General features: G+C 35.0%; 1 protein-coding gene across 3 annotated transcripts in view; it reads right to left on the reverse strand.

The window, feature by feature from the left end:
• Positions 1-24,468, reverse strand: part of LOC123540074 (uncharacterized) — a 180,335-nt gene that overhangs the window by 46,830 nt on the left and 109,037 nt on the right. For all 3 annotated transcript variants that reach the window (XM_053526120.1, XM_053526119.1, XM_053526121.1), the window contains one exon: positions 20,966-21,016. In XM_053526120.1, coding sequence (XP_053382095.1) covers positions 20,966-21,016 — 51 coding nt within the window. The remainder of the gene's footprint in view (positions 1-20,965; positions 21,017-24,468) is intronic.

Here is a 24,468-nt window from a genome sequence, read left to right on the forward strand (position 1 = left end):
TATCTTAATTTATTTCTTTGACCAGCACATAAATCAACAGTATATTTCCGCTTAATTAAACACATCAACTGAACATAAAAGCCTCCAGCTTGCACGTCGTGATTTATTTAAAACAAGTGAATGAAGTATTGCCATGCAATACAAAGTCCCCTACTGGAAGGCACCTAATTTTCTCTACTGCAGTATAACTAATGAACTGATATCTGTCAATAATGTATAAACAATATTGTACTATATATACAATATAATACAACAAAGCACTTGGATTAAAATTTGCATATATAATCAAAGCACTAAAAGTGCTGAATGCGGCGGGCTTAAAAAGAAGACAAGCTAGTGGAGAACTGAAATATAAAGGAAGATTATATTTTAAACTTTCACTTTCTCATAACAGTGAGATTTTAAATTTTAATTATAATTTGCATCTAGAATATACACATATCATTCAATACATATTTTTCTCAGCGAATCACATTTGTACCACGTGCCTGTTCAATATATCCATTATATATTCCGTATTTGACTAGACAATTTTTTATTCTAATCTGCATGTTAGCAAACCGATAAAAGCCGTTGACCGATGAAAGTATCCGCATGAATATCAACTTGATGCAATGTTACATACATCTAAAAGATGAGCTCATGTCCGTTTGATTGTCGTTTTTACTTTTTACCGAGAATAAAAGGCAAAGAATAACAAGAAAATAACGCCCAATGGATGCTCACTAAAATAAGATTATTGCATATTAAAAGAAACAAGAGGACCATGATGGCCCTATATCACTCATCAGAGTTGATCTGACCTACTGACCTTGTTTTTGACCTCACATGATCACACATGACCCAGTTTCAAACTTGACCTAGAGATTATCAAGACAAACATTCTAAGTTTCAAGAGGATCGGGTTACAACTGTGGCCTCTAGCTTTTCTTTTGATTTGACCGGTTGACTAGTTTTTGACCCAACATGACCCAGATTAGAACTTGACCTAAAGGTCATCAAGACAAACATGCTGACCAATTCTTATGAGTTTCAAACTTAAACTGTGGGGGTTAACACGATTTTCCTTTGATTTGGTCTAATGACCTAATTTTTTATTCTAACTGATCCAGTTTCAAACTTGACCTAGAGATCATCTATACAAACATTCTGACAAAGATTCACTAAGACTGGGGTACAACTGTGGCCTCTAGAGTGTTAACAAGCTTTTCCTTTGATTTGACCGTGTGACCTTCATGTAGTATGAATTTCCAACTTAAACTGTGGACTCTAGAGTGTTTACAAGATTTTCCTTTGATCTGGCCTTCTGGCCTAGTCTTTGAACATACCTGATCCAAGTCCGAACTTGACCAAGAAATCTTCAAGACAAACATTCTGACAGTTTCATAAAGATTGGGTAACAAATGTGGCCCCTAGAGTGTCAAAAAGGCAAATGCTGATGGATGACGCATGTCGCACGACGGACGCCGCCGGACAATGACTGGTAACAATAGCTTACCTTGAGCACTTCGTGCTCTGCTGAGCTAAAAGGTGGAATTCACTGACTGGGCACATATAGTTTTAAAAAATACTCATGTTGAATGATGAAATATTAAAACCCCATAACATGAAGATAAAATGCGCACCACCTCTTGTTGCCAAGAAATATCCTGACTAGAATGACACTACAGTTCATTAAAGTAAAGTTGAACTATCAAAGGGCAGTAACTCAGTGATAATCATCAGACCGGAACATGAAGATAATATGCAACTTCTAATGAAGTTTCTATGGTATCCAGCAACTCAGGACAAAAAGTTGAATAATCAAAGGGCAATAACGCAGTGGATCATCTAACTGGAACGCACATTATTTCCTCTTGGCAGTGAAGCTTCCTATATGAAGTTACTAATAAATTCCAGTCAGTGGTTGCTGAGGTATACCCTAGACAGGAAATGGTATTATAGTAAACTAAGTTGAATAACCAAAGGGTAGTAAGTCAGTGAAAAATCATCTGACTGGAACATGAAGAAATATGTACATTTCCTCTTGGGAGAAAATCTTCTTCTGATAAAATATTGATGAATTCCAGGTAATGGAATTTTTGTATACTATGTTATGTAATCACAGGACAATAACTTTGAAAAATCATCCGACCAGAATATGAAGATAATATCATTTAACAAGAGATTTAAAGAAACAAAACCTTTTAGTTGATGAAAAATGCTTGTATTTTACTGGCACATATACTGTACCAATGCGCATGACCATCGGGAGGCGATGGTACGATGGTGATAACGCGATGGCATCATCTTAGCACCCACATATCAATAAGCATCAGTAGCTTTGTGGAATAACGCTATTAGCTTATCGTGTTTTCTAATTTTTGTAGTGATTCCTAGTGAATACTTTAAAAACTTAATTACTGCCAAACTTTATGTTATGGACACATTAGAATTTGGTGTTTTACTGCCTTTTGGTACGGAAACTAGCCTGGAAATCCAGCCTGACAATTTCTAACATTTTTCTACCCGCAAATTGACAGCCTCGGGAAACCTGTTTTCAGACTGCAGCGCCACCTGTACTCCACTCGAAATATGCGGATGTTTGAACGATAACTTCTGAAAGTAATATTCCATGGCTAAAAATAGAAACGGAATTCTCTCGGAAAAGACAGATCGGAATCGTGTACTTCCGAAAGTTTCCGAAAGTTTCCGGGCCATAGACAAATTTCACCTCCCATAGCTTTTCCAGCAAGTTGTTCTTTAAATTATGTCAGTTTAAACTTAAATTTGCGTCATAGCTGTCAAGATGTTATATTAATTCAGACCTAGTAATCTACAAAATTTGGAAACTCCCGACCTTCAGATTTCCCGTTGATAATATCAGAAACTTAATGGATGCCAATTAACACTAATAAGCGAAGATTAAGTGGCATCTTTTGGTATGATTTCCTCTGATAAAGCACAAATATTATCAATGGCTTTCCAGGCTTATTGAATGCATTGTCTTTAATCCTGAATTGATCGTTCAGTCACCTAACATAACAAGTTAAACCTACAACTCTGAAGGTTTAAACAATATACAACTGATAAGCGCTTCCAGTCAGCTATATTGTCCATGTTGAAGCATAGGTTTAGAACTCTAGATCTACTGGTAACATACTATAAATCATTCTCATTTCTACAAGGGATCAAGTATTGATAATAGAATTATAATAAGGTATAACTAATTGAAATTTTCTGCAAAGCATCATAAATTAATGACTTTCCATATCCAGTGGGTCAAATTACTAATGTATCTCCATCATTTATTTTTTTCTAACACATTCAACTTTTTGGGTTTAAGGATACTGAATTGTGTATTACTTTGATTTTTTTTTACAGAAATATCTAATGTTTTTGTAAATTCCATCTATAGTGCATATTTTCTCACCTGGCGAAGATATTTTTAGTACATACTTTACCATTAAAAACAATAGGTAACTTGTGCATATCGGATTTATTCGTACGGAATGAAACCAAATCTAACGATGTAGCCGATTACCCTAAACTAAATGACAGAATGGCCCATTTATGACCTTTCTATAAATATCTCCGCCAGGTCAGAAAATATGCACTATAGCAGCCGACAAAAAGGGATCCAAAACAAAAGGAATCTCTGTGTGACGTTTACATCGATATATACACTCAGCCAATCAGCGATTGCTATCTTTCACTAAATTCATACCTGGCGCATTACAACAATAATTAAAGAAGTCCGGTATTACCTATTAAAACAAAAAGTATCATTCGCCTAGAGTTTGCTCTTTATTCTTAGTAAAATGCAAGTAGTAGGATAATCAGGCACGTGTCCAGGTGGGGGGCCAGGGCCCCCCCCCCCCCCCCAGCTGGCTGGCTAGTTACGATTTTTATTACTATGGGCCCCTCAATTAACAAATTTATACACCAGCGCAACTGGCTTGATTTGACAGCAATACACAGGCTAAAGAGTCTTAAAACCGTGTCCGATAGTGGAAATTAGCCCCAGGCATGTCACAGGTATAAGTTTATCTGTGCATGCTTCATTGATCGCTTGATCGGTACTTGATTGGGTAGTGGAGAAACTATTATGTTTTTTACTCTTTGGAAGTGTTATAAAATGATCAGAACATTGTTGGTTTTGTTAAGTAAATCTTAAAATGAATCTGAAAATTGAAACATTATGATGGTTGTATTTTGTTTTTACATTAAGGCACATTCCCCAAATTTATTAAATTGATAGATATTTATCCTATCTTTTTATTTTACAACAATTATGAATTTGAAACTACTGTATCAATTTTACTCTTTTGGGTCCAATAACCTTACTTAAAAACTCTCATAGTTTTAAAAGTAGTTTCTCAGTAAATCTTACAAAACGCATCTAAAACTCGTTACTTATGAGGGGTTTTATACATAAAAATATCATTTAATATGTGCTGTGATGTTATAGTTTGTACAGTCAAAGAAGTATAAAATACACATCTATTTATTTTTATAGATCTCTGGTACAGTTAAGAGTTCATTGTCATTTGAAATCTATGATGTAAATAGTAATTGTCATAATACTTCGTTTGTTTTGTTGGAAATCTAAAAACATTTGGCCATTTTGCAAATAGGATACCCTTAATAATTAGACTAGCCACTAGACTGATAATTACGATATTTTTTTTTATGTTCATAGAGACAAAAGCCAGTCTATTCTAGAGATTTTCTAAGAGGACTGATGTTAAAATTGTAATATTGGACATAGTATATAGACTGGCTCAGTTCACTACATGAAATCATAAAAATGTGAATTTTTTTTTTATCATAGTCTAGGAGCTAGTCTACTTAATAATCATCTAAAACTTCAACATTTTTTTCAACTGGGTATCATACAGAAAAATAAGTCCATACACTGTGACTGTACAATCATACACACATTGAAAAGGCTTGATGAAATGATTAAAAAGTAGACTTTTCTTTAAATATATGATACATTCATGCATCCTTAAAGGTGTTTCAGGTAGCAGGAAAATGCATCTATTCATGTGCCATATTAAAAAAAATTCCCAATCGGGAGGGGATACCCCTCCCGAACCCACCCCAGGTTGGGCCCCCCCAGCAAACAAATCCTGCACACGGGCCTGGGATAATATACAAACTTCATCAAATGCATTTTTACGGTGTAATAACAATGAATATGTGGACTATTTTGTCACAGTGTGTTGTTTGGTTTTGTCCAATGTCATTCCGCGAAGACAAATATTTCTGTTCTTGAACTGGTTTGACGGGTTTATTACTGTATAAAACAGGTTTACTATACAAGATATAAATACTTTAAAAATCATCACGCAGTTAACACTAACCCTCCTTCTCATTAAACTATTTGTTTTACACGTATTATTACGCTTCAATTTCATGTGTTATTCGGATTGTCTCCAATTTTCGATCTTCCGCGTGAGAACACACCTTGAAACTGTGAATGTTAACTAAGCGGCAGAGGCCGCAAGCGGCCCGCCGCAAAAACGCACAGTTGTTTTCATTTGGATTTTTTTTTGGTTGATTATACAAAAAGTTATCATAAAAGTTATTTATAGTAACAACAAAGTGAAATAAACCCTAAAAAAAATCTATAAAATATAAGTCCACAAGAAACTCTTTACCAGGTAGAGATATATCAAAATACACCTAAAATTTGGATGTACTGTGCATGTTGTACCACAGAAAAGTGGTCTCAATTTTTCCCTACGGCCAGTAATAAAACAATTACAATATAATCTATTTATAGTAAAAACAAACGGACATAATTCTAAAATAAAGTGTGCCTCATAGTGGTGAACATTTCTACCAAGTTACATCAAAATCCCTCCATGCATGAAGAAGAAATGCTCCGGACAAAGTCATTCTTGAATTTGACCTTTAACCTCTAAGTATGACCTTGACCTTAGATCTAGGGACCTGGTTCTGGTGTGAGACAATTCGTCTCATGGTGGTGAACATTTGTGCCAAGTTACATTAAAATGCCTCCATGCATAAAGAAGAAATGCTCCAGACAAAGTCATTCTTGAATTTGACCTTTGACCTCTAAGTATGACTTTGACCTTAGACCTAGAGCCGAGGCTTTGCGCACAACAAGTTGTCTCATACAGGGAAATGTTTGTGCCAACTGATATTTAAATCCTGTTTTGCATGACAAAGTTATAGACTGGACAGGAAAAAAATCCTATTGACCTTTGATCTCAAAGTGTGACCTTGACCTTTAAGCTAGGGTTCTGGGTGTTGCGCATGACACGTCGTCTCATCATGGGGAACATCTATGCCAAGTAATATTGTAATCCCTTGATGGATGACAAAGTTCTGGACCGGACAGGAAAAAAACCCTATTGACCTTTGGCCTCCACTTGTGACCTTGACCTTTGAGCTAGGGGTCCAGGTTTTGCGCACGACATGTTGACTCGTCATGGAAAACATTTGTGCCAAGTAATATCAAAATCCCTTCATAGATGGCAGAGTTATGGACCGGACAGGAAAAAAGCCCTATTGACACTTGACCTCCAATGGTGACCTTGACCTTTGAGCAGGGCTCCGGGATTTGCGCATGACATGTTGTCTCATCATGGGGAACATCTGTGCTAAGTAATATTGAAATCCCTTAGTGAATGACAGAGTTATAGACCGGACAGGAAACAGACCCTGTTCATGCCATGTTAACATTTGACTGCTAAGTGTGACCTTGACTTTTGAGCTAGGGGTCTGAAAGTTGTGCATGACACATCATCTTATTATGAGGTACAATTATGCCAACTGAAATTAAAATCCCTTCATGGATGGGAGAGTTATGGACCGGACAGGAAAAAAGCCCTGTTGACCTTTGACCTCAAATTGTGACCTTGACCTTTGAGCTAGGGGTGCGAGTTTTGCGCATGACACGTCGTCTCATCATGGGAAACAGTTTTGCCAAATAACATTAAAATCCCTTCATGGATGAAAGAGTTATGGACCGGACACGAAACAGACCCTGTTCATGCCATGTTAACATTTGACTGCTAAGTGTGACCTTGACCTTTGAGCTAGGGGTCTGAAAGTTGTGCATGACACATCATCTTATTATGAGGTACAATTGTGCCAGGTGATATTAAAATCCCTTCATGGATGGGAGAGTTATGGAATGGACAGGAAAAAAAGCCCTGTTGACCTTTGACCTCCAATTGTGACCTTGACCTTTAAGCTAGGGATCCAGGTTTTGCGCATGACACGTCGTCTCATCATGGGGAACATTTGTGCCAAGTATTATTAAAATCCCTTCATGGATAAAAGAGTTATGGTCCGGACACGAAATTGCGGACGGACAGAATGACGGAAAGCCGGAATAACGGAAAAGCGCATTCCTATAGTCCCCGAAACTGGTTTTCAACCAGTAGGGGACTAATAAAATACACCAAAATATGAGTTACTAATTGTCACACTGCATGCAAACAATAAAGTCGGCAAGTTTCTTATGAAGTCAGCTGCTGGATGTCATCTGGACAGAAAACAGCATTTTCAATATGGCGGCTGATTAACCGGTTCCATTCGATTTCAAACAAATGATTAACCGGTTTCAAAATTTTGAAATCGTGCCAGCCGTTAGTGATTCACATTTAAAAGGAAACTGTAAGTTCCATAGAATAGGAATAGTGTAAAAGTCATTTTCGATTTGTCCATCACACTTTATCCCGGATGTTCACGGAAACACAGAAATGAATTGATTAAATAGATCTATTTTCATTTTGTTTTAAAAACTCGTAATTTGATAATAGAACCTCTTAACAAGAGGGTCATGATGGTCCTATATCGCTCACCTGTTATCATTGCACTTGAAGACAAGAAGGTCCTCAGAAAAAATATATAAGTCGAAAGGACAGGAACAACAAAGGAAAGAAATTTAACCAAAGAGAAAAAAAATCTTACAAGGTATAGATACGTATATACAAATAAAAATTGGAGGTACCATCCGTGTTGTACCACAGAAAAGTGGTATCGGTTTTTTTCCTACGGCCAATAATAAAAAGTTACTAAAAATAAGCTATTTATAGTAACATAAAAGGGAAGTAATTAAAAAAAAATATTGTAAGTGAACAAAAGAAGGATCTGCCAAATAAATCTGTTGACATAAATGAAATTTCAGATCAGTTTCTTCATTAGTTATGGAGATATACCCATTTTAATTTGAAATAAAGGGAGGTAATTTGACATAAAATCAGTCCTTAGTTATCTACCCTGATTGTCTCAGTCCAACTAATAACAATAATGAAATTTCAAATAAGTCCTATAAGTGCTTACTGACATAAATCCATTTTGATTACAATCAGGGGAGGTAATCAGATATAAAATATCTCTGGAACCTACGATTGGATCTGATTTGTCATTCAATCCAAGATTTATTGTTGTTGAAGATATTTTGGAAGTTGTTATCAAATTAAAACCATAAACGAAGTCTCTATATGGCTGCAAAAGCCAAAATAGCCAATTTTGGACCTTTAAGGGGCCATAACTCTGGAACCCATGAAAAATTCTCGCTAGTTCAAGAAAGGAAGCAAGACCTTGAGGTGATACAGGTTGTGTGCAAGGTTGGTTAAAATCAAATCATAAATGAAGCTGCTATTGTGCAGACAATGTCAAAATAGCTAATTTGGGTCCTTTCAGGGGCCATAACTCTGGAACCTATTATGGGATCTGGCCGGTTCAAGAAAGGAACCGAGATCTTTTGGTGACACAAGTTTTGTGCAAGTTTGATTAATTCAAATTATAAATAAGGCTGCTATTGTGCAGACAATGTCAAAATAGCTAATTCTGGCCGTATAGACCTTTTTACATTGACCTATTTGCTTAGCAACGGGAAACAATTTTCGCGCATGCGCACTCTACGTAGGGCAAAAAGACATGACTGCACAATATAAATTACGGTAGAGATATATTCTATTCTGGTCAATTCGATCAATAATGAATTTGTTTTACAGTAAATATCCGCCGAAAGACAAAGGAAAATATATGTAGATATTTGCAAACCCACAGCATTATCATTAATGATTTTGGATTTAGTCAAAGAATTACAAAAAAAATGGATTAATGGACTATTCATTCGGCAATTTGATCTCGAAAGATTAAGGTTAAGAAAAATGAATAAATGATATTTTCCATGAATTTATGAAGTAATAACGAAGATTTTATTTTATTTTCCAACGCGATCTCTGAAAATTTACCACATGTCGCAATTAATTTACATAATACTTGAATTATAATGTAAAGTCGAAGTTGAAAATAAAATGTTCAGTTAATAAAGTTCAGCTTTTGGTTTGTATCCGATTATACTCGAACAATTTATTCAGTATCCAGAAAATAATAATCGTCATCATCATCTTAACTATATTAGGTACTTTCCTTCAGTGTGTATAGTTATAGTCATTGATTTGATAAATATCTTACGAATTTAGATTTTTTTTTGTAACTACACATTCATCTTTTAAAAAGGAAATGTCCATTAAAGTTCCAAAGTATATTCTTATAGGATTTTGAAATACTAGATATCACGTGAAATGTTTATTTTTAGGTTCACAAACAGCTCCGCCACGTGAAATATTAATCTGAGTGCGTTCTTTATGGCATTGATGACCGAAGGCATTAATGTATATCACATCAAAGCCATTTTATTTGCTTCAGTAACTTTTATGGCCCGCTCTAATTAGGAGACACTCTTGAAATTAACTTACGGTCTTGATTACCCAGGTGACATATGTCTTATCATGTCAACTGCATAATAGTTACGCAATGATTTCCGGTATACCACTTAAACAACAATTTCAGTGGTATGGAGCCGCGACCCCAAAGTATGTAGATGTCATTTAAGGCGGAGAAAAAATATATTTTACAACTATATGAAGTTGTGGGAAAAATAGATATAATCAAATAAGTATATTTTTATAGCTCTTTGATATAATGAAAAATATGAAATTTTTATATGTAAGGAACAAGTTTTATATTTGTATGATGTGTGGAATATAGACTGGAATTGCATGTTCTTTTCTGACAAAAATAAGAATAAAGCAGTCGTTTCAGGTAAGGTGTGATTAATTAACATACATATCTTTAATCAAAGTATACTGTATAATAATTTACTTGACTGAAATTATCTTTATAATGGCAAATCAATTAGTAATATAATGATAATTTTATGTAGGTTTTCTTATCGTTGAGAGTTCTTTTGCCACACGTAAAGCGCGCATGCGCGTTAAAATCAAAACATCCACGGCTTAGCGTAGCAACCAATAAGTTGTGTAAAATCATCTATAAATGTCCATTTATATAATCAACCCAGAGCTCATAAAGAAATATGCGTCGTATGTTTTATATGTGCACGTATATTTTGAAATGTACGCTCACGTAAAGCAGGCTTTCGACCCAAATGGTACACCACATAATTTAACACCTGACTTTCAAATATTTGAACTATTACATTTTTTACTGATGGACCCCGAGCCTGAAATCATTTTTTTAAAATAGGTCATTTTCAATCAAATATTACGACAAAAGTACTAAAGATATCTTAATAAAAAAGTTACGTGTACTTGTACTTTGTAGAACTTTCTAATAACTATTTCATAAAAGTAAAGCACAAGGTTTAGACTCGAGCCTAAGGGTCGCTCGGGCTTGAACTTTTGTGCCAGGTCGACTTGAACGTAAAAAGAAACACGTAAATATACCTTACTTATATAAAAATATGTTTCAACAACTAAAGTAAAACAGTTTGGTTTATATCTATTATTTCTATGGAAATAAATAGATTTAGGTAAGTTTTGTCAGTCTGTACGATCTGTAGACTTGCTATAGGGACAGTATAACGGTAATCTTTGTAACATTTCTTTCGAAAATTTCATCAGTTTCATTTTATGATATAAAACGTTAGGAACAAAGTATCAAATTGCAATAACTTTAACAACGAATTGGAACTATCATTTAAACGGATATGAAAATCTTTTTTTTCCCGACAGACACGTCGTCGGGAACATTTCCTGAGCTTTGGCATTTTTTGCTTGTAAAATAATAATTAGCCGTAAAATAAGGAAATCGTGCTTATATAATTTATAAAATTTGCTTTAATTACTGCAAATAAAAGCTTAAAACCTATTTTTGTAAGAAATATAATATCTGAAAGGTTGTTACAAAAAAAGTGTCCGTTTGTCTGTACGTTATTTAGGATAAATTCTGTATGTCCGTACTTTTCCGTACGGAAAAATTCCGTGTTTTCTATTAACTTCAAACCATTGTTGAATGACCCAAACACAATATAATTTAAAGAAATAACTTATAAATTAGATCTAAACATTGTCTAGAAAGATATGTTATTTGCATGAATTTACCATCGAACCGAATCAAAATGTACATTTTTTTCGTGAAAATATGCATACTTTATTACATTTAGGGATAGACCTTGTCGGAAAAGTCATATCTTCATTACATTATGTCCGATGTTAATAAATAATACCTTGCTGGGCAAGCCAGAAACGTCAGAAAGCTGGCCCAATCGGGTTCTATCCTGGTCGAATAGGGGTAAAGATCATAGCTCAATGTCCACTAATATTCTCAAATATGAACTTTCAAAGCAGTGAAGGTAGTCCAATGACACCATTTGAGCAATTATCACGACTCCCCTGTTCGGACCAGCTTAGTTTTGGCCAGCATCTTATTGCATAAAACAAACTTAGTCGCATTCTTAAACCTGTCATGAGCCCCAATTGTATCAAATGGACTTGTAAGTAGTTTGAATGTAACGCTTATGGTTTAGGTAGGTACCCCGGATGTAGAGACTTGAACAAAAGTCAAACTCTTACATGGTGTCAATATCTATTGAAATTATGTATCTCCATGTATTACCTCTTCTGACACCCATGGCCAACTCAGGTTCTCGAACATCGTGTTATTTTGTAGCCAGGACCCATACTTAGTAGTAGTATTGTCGACGATGCATAAAACTGGTAAAAATGTTTTGGCCAAACGGGATTCAACTGGGTCAAAAGCCTTCCAGACATGATAAAAAGCCTTATTTTCTATGTTGGAGGCATATCTTGTAGCCATATATGACATGTCCTCGTACTACAACATGGTCTCAATCGATAGCCGGGACTTACACCTATACACACATGTAGGATATAGGTATATTTCTTTGGCAAAGAGGCTCGAACCCGATCGAAAATATCTTAGTCATGGTCAAAATACGAAGTCTGAAGACCAAATTGTGTTCTTATATGACCCGCCCCGACCCCTAAGGCTATCTAATGTACTCGAACATGGTGTTAAGTCGAGAGCCAGGGTCCATAACTACACATCAATGTATGATACGGGTATGTGTTTTGGTGATACAGGATCGAACTTTATTGAAACATTATATACGGTAAAAATAATTATAGTGCATTTTATTTGACCTGGTGGCGCGGTATTTCGCGACGATCCATTACATTGTTGTGCAGGGCATGTAGTACATGTAATCAAAGTAGCGTTGAATTTTAGACTTTGTCTTTTCTATACATATTTCGCTCGTTTTTAAGAGATTTCCATTATTTGCATAAGTCAAAGATCAACTCCACCCCGCCAGGTCGAATAAAACGCACTATATAACGACAGAAGTATTTATTTATAGAATTCATGACGCTGGTCTATTGCAAGGGAGATAACAGCAGATATACCTATTGATAGCGGGAACATGTCTTTCTCCCCTTGTTCAGGTGTGCCTCTCACATGCTTTAAGGCTTAAAATTACGCTTTGACAAAAACAAAAGTAATATACCTGTTTTACATGCTGTTAAATTTTCATGTTAAACAACTCTTTTTTTCTATGATTTGGTATTGTTTGATTTTTGTTTCTCAAATGGGTAATTCTAGGCCCTTTAACATTTCATTTTCGATAAGATATTGTGACAACGTTTGTAATCACCTGATTCATAATCATTGTTAATAAGATATTATATAGGACATGAAGTTTCTTGTTGTTGTTTTTTTTATTACTATGTTTATAAATTTAAATTAGATTATGTGTTTAAAATTGTCATTGTAAAGCAGGTAGGGAGTGCGCCTCAACCCCTACACTGCTTATGACGAGGCAAATAAAAGGGGCCACATCTGATTGGGGACCTAAAATAAATAAATAAATTGCTTGAAATTTGCCGAAAACCGCATTTAAAATTAGCCATCGGTTACGGAACAACCTGTAGAGTAACATTATTTTTTTAACGCCCTTCGTATACGGTAACCCATCAAAAACAGAAATATTGACAAGATCTCTTTTCTTGTTGATGTCAATTTCATGTCTGAAAAGTGTCAACGCTATCTAGTGCACATCTACATATGATGAATCTTTCATTTAGTATAACTTAGCCGCTTTTTGCTAAATGCAGAGGTAAAAGTACATAGCAAGAGGATATTTTTTCAAAGCTTTTTTTTGCCCTTCGCCCACTTTGGACTATGTTAATAAAGATATATAATTCACATACTTCACTGAATTTCATGACGTCATGATATTTCGCTTGTAATGGTCAGAGACAATCATTTAAAAATGTACAGGGAACTACCTGAGAATAAGGTCCGAGTCTAATTAAATCCACAATTAACACACTATGTACTTTGTTTATATTAAATGAATGCTGCACACTTTAAACTATCCCCAATAATGTACAACGTCGGCTTATTTGATATACTAATCACTTGAGATATATTTCAACGAAGAAAAATCTGGAGAGCACGCGAAGGAAAATTGAACCAATCACCGACCTCTGCGAACAGTTAAATTGCTGTAAACTCATCAAAATTGGTTCCGGCACTGTCAATCAAATTTGTCTCATTTACATATCAATAATGATTTTAAAGGTGGATAATCAGATTTTGGCCATGTAACGGATTTGTTCGAAACTTTAGCATCTGATCATTTACACTCATCTATGTTCACTTAACACTTAATACAAATTAGATTTTCACTGGAGGTATTTTTAAAATTTCATTTTCCTATCCTGGTTGCCCAACCAAGATAGAGTTATTTTATCATAAGTATAAATTTGATAAACATACTTTGCCTAAGGAAATGTATAAATATTAGACATATTGTAATATATTTGCATTAAAAATTATGTATTTAGATGGAATTCATTAGAAACGCAAGTTTGAAAAAATATTATTACCTCCCTTTGCCTATCTTGGTTGCGCAATCAGGATAGATTGGAAATAAATGAATTCAGAAGCTACACACAGCTTTATAACTTGCATTTTGATTCAGATTGTTCAATAGTTGATATGTCTATCAAATGCAAATGTAAAACTAGACATTGTATCGAAATAAAAAGAAATACCCAGCTTTTTATATACTTCCATATTAAAGGGCAGTAATTACAAAATTTTATAAAAATAATAAAATATACATTTCAAATAGGAATCTAACTCTATGTAATCGGTCTTTTAGTTCCTTAAATAATTCTCTAGCAGAATATACAAAAAGTAAAAAATGTCATTAAATGTTGTTTAAATGTGATTGACCACCTTTAAGTGCGAATCATCTCGAATAGGAAGACATCATGATGTCCTGTGACAATTCTGACTATGTCAGAATGAGTTATTGTCACAAACTGACATACGGGCCTTATTGTATCTGTAGTGTAAATGCAGGTATTGCATCATCTTTTTGTAAATGTTTGAGTTATTGAGGTAAATGTCAGATTTCACGCATAAAACACCTCTGTTTTTTTTTTCTGTATTTTATAACTTAAATTTCCATGTAAATTCGGTTTAGTAATAAGAAAGTTGGTATTTTATAAGCTTCAGTAATTCATGTTTTTATCCCCAAAACCACTATAACGGGCATCAAATTGTCAATTTCAATCCGCGCCAAAATAGTCAGATTTCCCGGCTATATCGTGAATCACGTGAAAATAAAAATAGTCAGAGCTCACGCATTAGCCGTGAGTCCCATGAAATTTAGTATTTGGCGGGACATAACCCTACAAATAGACTGGACTAGATATGCCTAGCGCACATCACATTTCGACATTAGACGAATCTATGTCTGATTGATTTTTCTTGCTAGAAATTTATGCTCGATCGAGGTAAGAAATTTATTTGTTAGATTTTTTGTATGATTTTTGCATTACGATTTTTATTTGGTAAATATTTGTTCATTCTACAGAATTCTGTAACATTTACTTTTCAGCGTGTGATTTTGGCTAGTTTCGGTATGTCAGGACTATTTTTTTTTCAGACTTGTGTAAATTATTTTGAAAGAGGAGTCTAAAGCCGGAGCCGGAATAGCGCAGTGGTTAGCGCGTTTGCTTCATGACCGAAGGGTCGTGAGTTCGAGCCCTTCCACAGCCATTAGGTAGTGTCCTTAGGCAAGACACTTGAAATCCACACATTGCTTCTCTCTCCGGGGTTGGTTACATCTAGAGTGAGTTTACATGTCTACGTCCCTGACAAAGGGTTTGACATTAAATGGGAAATAAAATAAATAAATAAATAAAATGTTTCGTTTATATAAGATGTAAAATTTGTACTGAAATTTGTAACATGATAATTGTAAAGTACTCTGTTTAAAAATCATATGTCAAACATTTCATTGTTATGGAACGCCGATACTGCATTGCACTGTAATGTATATTTCTATTTGGCAAGTCTAGTACCATGTATGTAATTTATATTATTGTAATATAAAATTGTGTGCCAGTCTATAGCATATCCATATAATGTCCGTTTTGTTGTATGGCATTAGACATCATATTGATACCGACTATTGTATAACGTTTGATTTGCATTGAATTTTGTTAATTTGTATTTGTAAATAATAGCTGCAGTTAATCACAATGTTTCATCAAACTTCATATCTTTTTCATACTTCAACTTTAGACTTTTAAGTAATTAATTTTTGTAATAATGGAAGTAATAAGTGACGTATTTTAATCACGTGACGTCTGAACTTAGTAGCACATATATTTTGTATGTCTGAACTTAGTAGCACATATATTTTGTATAAGTAGCACGTATTATTTATGGGAGCCTACGGAGGTATGGTGTACCCAAAGGAGCAGTTTTATGCCCTGCCTTATTTGTTTTGCTATGGTCCTTACCATATGTTATATATTTTAGCTTCTTCCGCCAGATGATTTTACCTGGTGCTGCCATAACCCGGAAGTACAATGCCCGAGGTTCACTTGTCTTCCCTCGCCTGGATGTGATTTTCCCAGCGCAGAGCTTTCGTCCCATGGTTGTGCCGTAAACCGCAAAGACGCTGATTTTTGTTATCCTCCGAAGTCAGCTCAGGAATGCAATCACCTACTATCATAGGGAGCAAAAACGGAGTCAAGGTATTCACGGTTTAAAGGGACTTTATCTGAAGATATGTTACATTTTTTGTGCTACTTAAAGTTCGAAATTAACTGAAACATATGTGCCACGTCACGTTACAAAGAAACTGTCAGTGATAGAACTTTGTATCTAGAGATACTTAACTCTGAATTTTTTTTCTTTCTTATAATCAGTTTTGTTTCTATTAATCATCTAGTCACTGTTAATAATCATTTTATGTAAATAAATTTGTAAATATTGTAAAGGGTGTTGATTTGTTCTGATAGTTATCGTCGCCGGTACGTACATCATGTCACAGTTATATAAATATAATATTGCTAATGTCTTTGTACATGTAAAAAGAATCATTAACTTTATCTTATACAAAACAGCAAACTAAGAAAAAAGAAGAATAAACTTGTTACATTTTCAGAAATGGTAAAAACCTGATAAACTTACTTCCGTATCCTGACAAATTCATCATGTTCATATTATGGAAGAAAGTGTTTCTTTATTTATTTATTTTGTTGGGTTTAACGTCGCACCGACACAATTTTAGGTCATATGGCGACTTTCCAGCTTTAATGGTGGAGGAAGACCCCAGGTGCCCCTCCGTGCATACTTTCATCACGAGCGGGCACCTGGGTAGAACCACCGACCTTCCGTAAGCCAGCTGGACGGCTTCCTCACATGAAGAATTCTACGCCCCAAATGAGGTTTCGAACCCACATCGATGAGGGGCAAATGGTTTGAAGTCAACGACTCTAACCACTCGGCCACGGAGGCCCCGAAGAAAGTGTTTCAACAATGGAAAATATTAAAAGAATGTTCATTGTTTCCACAAAATAGCTATTCGAGCAGTGATACAATTTAGTTGAATGATATAAAACGATTTACTTTTGTTTAAAGCACTATTTTATCACAGTTAGAATTTACGCATTTATTCAATTTAACAGTACGAGAGTCATCTTACACATCTACAACATGCAAATAAATCATCTTAGTGCCTGCCAAATGTGAACATATTTTTTATGCCATACAAATGTCAAGAAATAATTGATGAAAAAATAATGAACAGTTAGGCATTTTGTTACATAGATATATATTCATATTGTCCGTATGTTTCGACCTGGCACAAATAAATTTTCGCCAATATTTTCGGGCGTTTATGCAATTTTTGTATTATGAAAAATATTTTTTTTACAAATCTAAATTTTATCATTAGCCGACGACACAGTGGCAAAGCAGAAAGTTTTCTGACTTCCGCACACATTACCACGGGTTCAATATCATTTTAGAACACTTCTAAAAAAATATGTAATGCAATTTTATCGATAATACTATTTTATATATAACATATTTTCGAATATAAAGTATTTTCTCTTGCAGAATTCTTTTTGAAGCGTTGGTTATAAGATATTTGTCTGATTGAAAAATTTACGGGCTTGGGCACCAACGAAAAAAAGGAGACGTGTGTTATTTCTATATTGTAACCTGACTGAAAAAAATATAAGCATTTGCTTTTATTGTTGCTGTCCAACTCAACTGTAGTTGACTCGTTCAAATATTGATACACATGTATATAACAATGCAAACTGAACACACAATATAAGTTAAGTATGACATTAAACAGTTACAGTAGTTATAATCGAAAAATTTGTCATTGAACCAGTTCAGTTCAAGTAGGGTTACCCTAAACAAGATGACAAAATTAGTGCATCTTGGAGCAGTGTATTGTGGGGAAAGTAGCGCCATCTGCGTGAATAAGGTAATAGACACGTGATGACACTCGGCAATTTTCGTTCGATTCCGTATTCTCCGAATGGTATTTCAGCATTTTTCGGCTGCTTATGTACAGTACAACCTGTCTAGAGGGACCCTCTCTTAAGCAAAAACCTCTCTATAACAACATCATCAAAATTTCCCTAAGCTGAAATATGCTATCGAATTTCCGTCTCCAGAACTACAACCTCTACATAACAGTCAATATTTGTATCTCCCAAAGGGTGTTGATCTACAGAGTTTGCACTGTACTTTATTCGCTTACGGAATATACATTAGTGTACGGAAATAAATATAAAAAATACAAATATCGATACCCACAAGCGTGTATTTAGGGATATGTGATATTGATTGCTATGCTAGGTATTTTTCTTTTTGAAATTTTAATTTTAATCATTTCCAATCCATATATTTTATACTAGACATAAATAATAACAGTTTGTTTGCAATAAACTTTCAAATTTATACGAGAATACCGTCGTATCTTCGGTTAGCGAAATATATTTTTGCCTGCTTAATTGGTTGACAAGTTCATGTGAAAGCATTATTTCACTAATAATTGCTATATGGTCTGTTTGTAAGTGGTAGTTTTGGGAACAATGATACAACAAAGATAATTTCTAACATGCTTAACATGCATTGAATAACAAACTTTAAAAATGTGTAGATATCTCATCAGTAATGGTCAAAAGTTGATTACACCTTACAGTCTTTGTGAATGAAAAGTCATCTCCTTTATACTGACATCTCTCCAAAAAGTGTTTTCAAGTAAAGAAGTTTGCTGTTTAAGTTAATATTAACAAGTAAATGAAGTATTGCCATGCAATACAAAGTCCCCTACTGGAAGGCACCTAATTTTCTCTTCTGCAGTATAACATAATGAACTGATATCTGTCAATGATGTATGAACAATATTGTACTATATATACAATAAATTATAACAAAGCACTTGGATTAAAATTTGCATATATAAAAACGTACAGTTGTTTTCATTTGGATTTTTTTTTTTGGCCGATTATACAAAAAGTTATCATAAAAGATATTTATAGTAACAACAAAGTGAAATAAACCCTAAAAAAAAAAAGAAAAAAAAAAAAAAAAAAAAAAAAATCTATAAAATATAAGTCCACAAGAAACTCTTTACCAGTAGAGATAGATCAAAATACACCTAAAATTTGGATGTACCGTGCATGTTGTACCACAGAAAAGTGGTCTCAATTTTTCCCTATGGCCAGTAATAAAAAAGTTACAATATAATCTATTTATAGTAACAACAAAGGGACATAATTCTAAAAAAAGTGTGCCTCATAGTGGTGAACATTTCTGCCAAAGTACATCAAAATCCCTCCATGCATGAAGAAGAAATGCTCCAGAAAAGTCATTCTTGAATTTGACCTTTAACCTCTAAGTATGACCTTGACCTTAGACCTAGAGCCGGGTCTTTGCGCACAACATCTTGTCTCATCCAGGGAAATGTTTGTGCCAACTGATATTCAAATCCTGTTTTGCATGACAAAGTTATACACCGGACAGGAAAAAAATCCTATTGACCTTTGATCTCAAAGTGTGACCTTGACCTTTAAGCTAGCGTTCTAGGTGTTGCGCATGACACGTCGTCTCTTCATGGGGAACATTTATGCCAAGTAATATTGTAATCCCTTGATGGATGACAAAGTTCTGGACCAGACAGGAAAAAAACCCTATTGACTTTTGGCCTCCAATTGTGACCTTGATCTTTGAGCTAGGGGTCCGGATTTTGGTCATGACATGTTGCCTCATCATTAGGCACATTTGTGCTAAGTAATATCAAAATCCCTTCATGGATGGCAGAGTTACGGACCGGACAGGAAAAAAGCCTTATTGACATTTGTCCCCTAATGGTGACCTTGACCTTTGAGCAAGGGCTCCGGCATTTGCCCAGGACATGTTGTCTCATCATGGGGAACATCTGTGCTATGTAATATTGAAATCCCTTAATGAATGACAGAGTTATGGACCGGACAGTAAACAGACCCTGTTCAATGCCATGTTAACATTTGACTGCTAAGTGTGACCTTGACCTTTGAGCTAGGGGTCTGAAAGTTGTGCAAGACACATCGTCTTATTATGAGGTACAATTGTGCCAACTGATATTAAAATCCCTTCATAGATGGAAGAATTATGGACCGGACAGGAAAAAAGCCCTGTTGACCTTTGACCTCAAATTGTGACCTTGACCTTTGAGCTAGGGGTGCAGGTTTTGCGCATGACACGTCGTCTCATCATGGGGAACATTTGTGACAAGTAACATTAAAATCCCTTCATGGATGAAAGAGTTATAGACCGGACACGAAACAGACCCTGTTCATGCCATGTTAACATCTGACTGCTAAGTGTGACCTTGACCTTTGAGCCAGGGGTCTCAAAGTTGTGCATGACACATCATCTTATTATGTGGTACAATTGTGCCAAGTGATATTAAAATCCCTTCATGGATGGGAGAGTTATGGACCGGACAGAAAAAAAGCCCTGTTGACCTTCGACCTCCAATTGTGACCTTGACCTTTAAGCAAGGGGTCCGGATTTTGCGCACGTCGTCTCATCATGGGGAACATTTGTGCCAAGTAATATTAAAATCCCTTCATGGATAAAAGAGTTATGGACCGGACACGAAATTGCGGACGGACGGAATGACAGAATGACGGAATGACGGAAAAGCGCATTCCTATAGTCCCCGAAACTGGTTTTCAACCAGTAGGGGACTAATGAATCTATTTTGTATGTTCTCATATAATTCTACACTATTCAATACAAACATTTATAAGGCAAGAAGAAATATTGTAGTGAACATATCAACTGTGTTACTTACGAGTTTTTCGTTCTTCATAGTCTTGCTCTGCCTGCGATCTGAGGTGTTTATCTGGAAAAAAGAATGAGGAAAAAAAAAATCAGCCGTCTGCAATCAAGGTCTAGAAAAAGAGACAGACTCGGGCTTAGGAAATATAGAAAACCATGCCGGCTGCTTTAGTATGCATTAACTGCATAAAATAACTAAACAAGAGGGCCATGATGGCCCTATATCGCTCACCTGTTATCATTGCACTTGAGGACAAGAAGGTCCTCAGAAAAAAATATCTAAGTCCAAAGGACAGGAACAACAAAGTAAGAAATTTAACCAAACAAAAAAAAAATTCTTACAAGGTATAGATATGTCAAAATACACCTAAAAATTGGAGGTACCATCCATGTTGTACCACAGAAAAGTGGTCTCGGGTTTTCCCTACGGCCAACAATAAAAAAGTTAATAAAAATAAGCTATTTATAGTAACCTAAAAGGGAAGTAATCAAAAAGAAAATTATTGTAAGTGAACAAAAGAAAGATCTGCCAAATAAATCTGTTGACATAAATGAAATTTCAGATCAGTATCTTCATTAGTTACGGAAATATACCCATTTTAATTTGAAATAAAGGGAGGTAATTTGACATAAAATCAGTCCATAGTTATCTACCCTGATTGACTCAGTCCAACTAATGACAATAATGAAATTTCAAATAAGTCCTATAAGTACTTACTGATATAAATCCATTTTGACTACAATCAGGGGAGGTAATCAGATATAAAATAACTCTGGAAACTACGACTGGATCTGATTTGTCATGGAATCCAGGATTTATTGTTGTTGAAGATATTTTGGAAGTCTGTATCAAATAAAACCATAAATGAAGTCTCTATATGGCTGCAAAAGCCAAAATAGCCAATTTTGAACATTTAAGGGGCCATAACTCTGGAACCCATGAAGGAATCTGGCCAGTTCAAGAAAGGAACCAAGATCTTGTGGTGATACAAGTTGTGTGCAAGTTTGGTTAAAATCAAATCATAAATGAAGTTGCTATTGTGCAGACAAGGTCAAAACAGCTAATTTTGGTCCTTTCAGGGGCCATAACTCTGGAACCCATTAGGGGATCTGGCCGGTTAAATAAAGGAACTGAGATCTTATGGCAACACAAGTTTTGTGCAAGTTTGATTAAACTTAAATCATAAATGAAGCTGCTATTGTGCAGAAAAGGTCAAAATAGCTAATTCTGGCCCTTTCAGGGGCCATAACTCTGGAACCCATAAAGGAATCTAGCCAGTTCAAGAAAGGAACCAAGATCTTATAGCGATACAAGTTGTGTGCAAGTTTGGTTAAAATAAAATCATAAATGAAACTGCTATTGTGCAGACAAGGTCAAAATAGCTAATTCTGGCCCTTTCAGGGGCCATAACTCTGGAACCCATGAAGGAATCTGGCCAGTTCAAGAAAGGAACCAAGACCTTATGGTGATACAAGTTGTGTGCCAGTTTGGTAAAAATCAAATTATAAATAAAGCTGCTATTGTGCAGACAAGGTCAAAATAGCTGATTTTGGCCCTTTCAGGGGCCATAACTCTGGAACCCATAATGGGATCTGGCCAGTTCAAGAAAGGAACCGAGATCTTATGGTGATACAAGTTGTGTGCAAGTTTGGTTAAAATAAAATCATAAATGAAACCACTATCGTGCAGACAAGAAATTGTTGACGGACGGACGCACGGACGGACGGACGACGGACGAAGCTGATCACAAAAGCTCACCTTGTCACTATGTGACAGGTGAGCTAAAAACACACACATACATAACATTACTAACCTGTATCAAACTGTTCAGTGTTATGTTAAAATAAGTATAGTTTAAGTTCTATAACAAAGATTTGAATTTAGATAATTTAAGATGAGAGAGAGAGAGAGAGAGAGAGAGAAAGTTGTGGGTTTCTTTTTTTAACATTAAGGAAGAGAGTATTTGGCGCTTAGAATTGGTGTAGTTCAAGAAAGATGTATCCAGACAATCATTTTGATAACACGAATACTAATATTATAATTGGGAGTCGTGGGAAAAGTTTTTTTAAGGTGATGCCTAATAGAAATGTTTACAAAATGGTATTTGCTTGGTATATTCTTAAAGTTGACCGTGTTTCGCACTATTTTTTTGCCATTTTCAACAACTTTTACCGTACCGTTTTTTATAAATTTTGTTTGTTTGTTTGTTTTGGGTTTAACGCCGTTTTTCAACAGTATTTCAGTCATGTAACGGCGGGCAGTTAACCTAACCAGTGTTCCTGGATTCTGTACCAGTACAAACCTGTTCTCCGCAAGTAACTGCCAACTTCCCTACATGAATCAGAGGTGGAGGACTAATGATTTCAGACACAATGTCCTTTATCAAATAGTCACGGAGAACATACGCCCCGCCTGAGGATCGAACTCACGACCCCGCGATCCGTAGACCGACGCTCTACCTAATGAGCTAAGCAGGCAGGCTATATAAATTTTGTATAACTTATAGTATCTCCTCAAGCTCAAGTAGAGACAAATTTCAAAGTGATGGCCATTATCCAAAACGTTTGCAGAGAACTCATTTTACCATTAATTTTAATAAAAGAAACATCAAACTAGTGGTAAACAATTATAAAGCCAAAATAAAAATGTCATTATCATTTTTTGTAGGGTGCCTCAAGTAAACGGATTTAATGAGACAGACTTCTAACTTAAACATTGAAAAAATAAGGTCGAATCCTGTGTTTCTGTTTTGAATTTTGCTTATGTAATCTAAAGAGTGAAAGCAAAATAGAGAACTTTTACCGCATGTAACTCAACATTTTTAAAGATGTGTAACTCTACCTCTTCTGTTTAAGTATTTAATTCACTTCGAACAGCAAGAAATCGCTTATCAAATTATTTTTTTTCCATTTTTGTGCAATAAATCAACTAAAAGTCTTGAAAGAAGTAAAATCTTACTAGGAAAAGGGGAAATAAGGAAAAATATTGGTCCCAGTAGGGCTTGAACCTACGCCCCCCTGACAATTTCAGTTAAATAGGTATTGAATACCCTTCTAAAAGGAGGTACTCTATTACGCTTCTATTACCTTAAATTGCCAATGTATGTTACATAATTAAGCCCAACAAATGGTTGTGTATGACCAATTTGATATTAAGCTACTTTAAGGTGGAATGCGCCTAATTTGAAGATATTGGGTTTCGTTCCGAAATTTTGATTAATATAAAATTCAGCATATTCCTCATAGAGTGCGTATTTTACTTTTTTGATATTTCTGTAACTTTTTTCTCTGCAAACCTTCAAAAACGACCACTGACGTCCATTTTTGATGAACCGCGATTTCACGTCCATCAGACGATTTTTGTAAATCGTTCTGTTCATTCTACAAAAATCGATTTGTTTTCTACTCATCATATTTTCATTTAAAAATGTCTTTAAAATGGTGTATAATTTATGGAGATCATTTTAACGTAAAAGTCGATATTTACGTTAAAGTGACGTCAGAGCGACAAATATG

This window comes from Mercenaria mercenaria, chromosome 16, assembly GCF_021730395.1.
Source record: "Mercenaria mercenaria strain notata chromosome 16, MADL_Memer_1, whole genome shotgun sequence".
In the NCBI taxonomy this organism is placed as follows: Eukaryota; Metazoa; Mollusca; class Bivalvia; order Venerida; family Veneridae; genus Mercenaria; species Mercenaria mercenaria.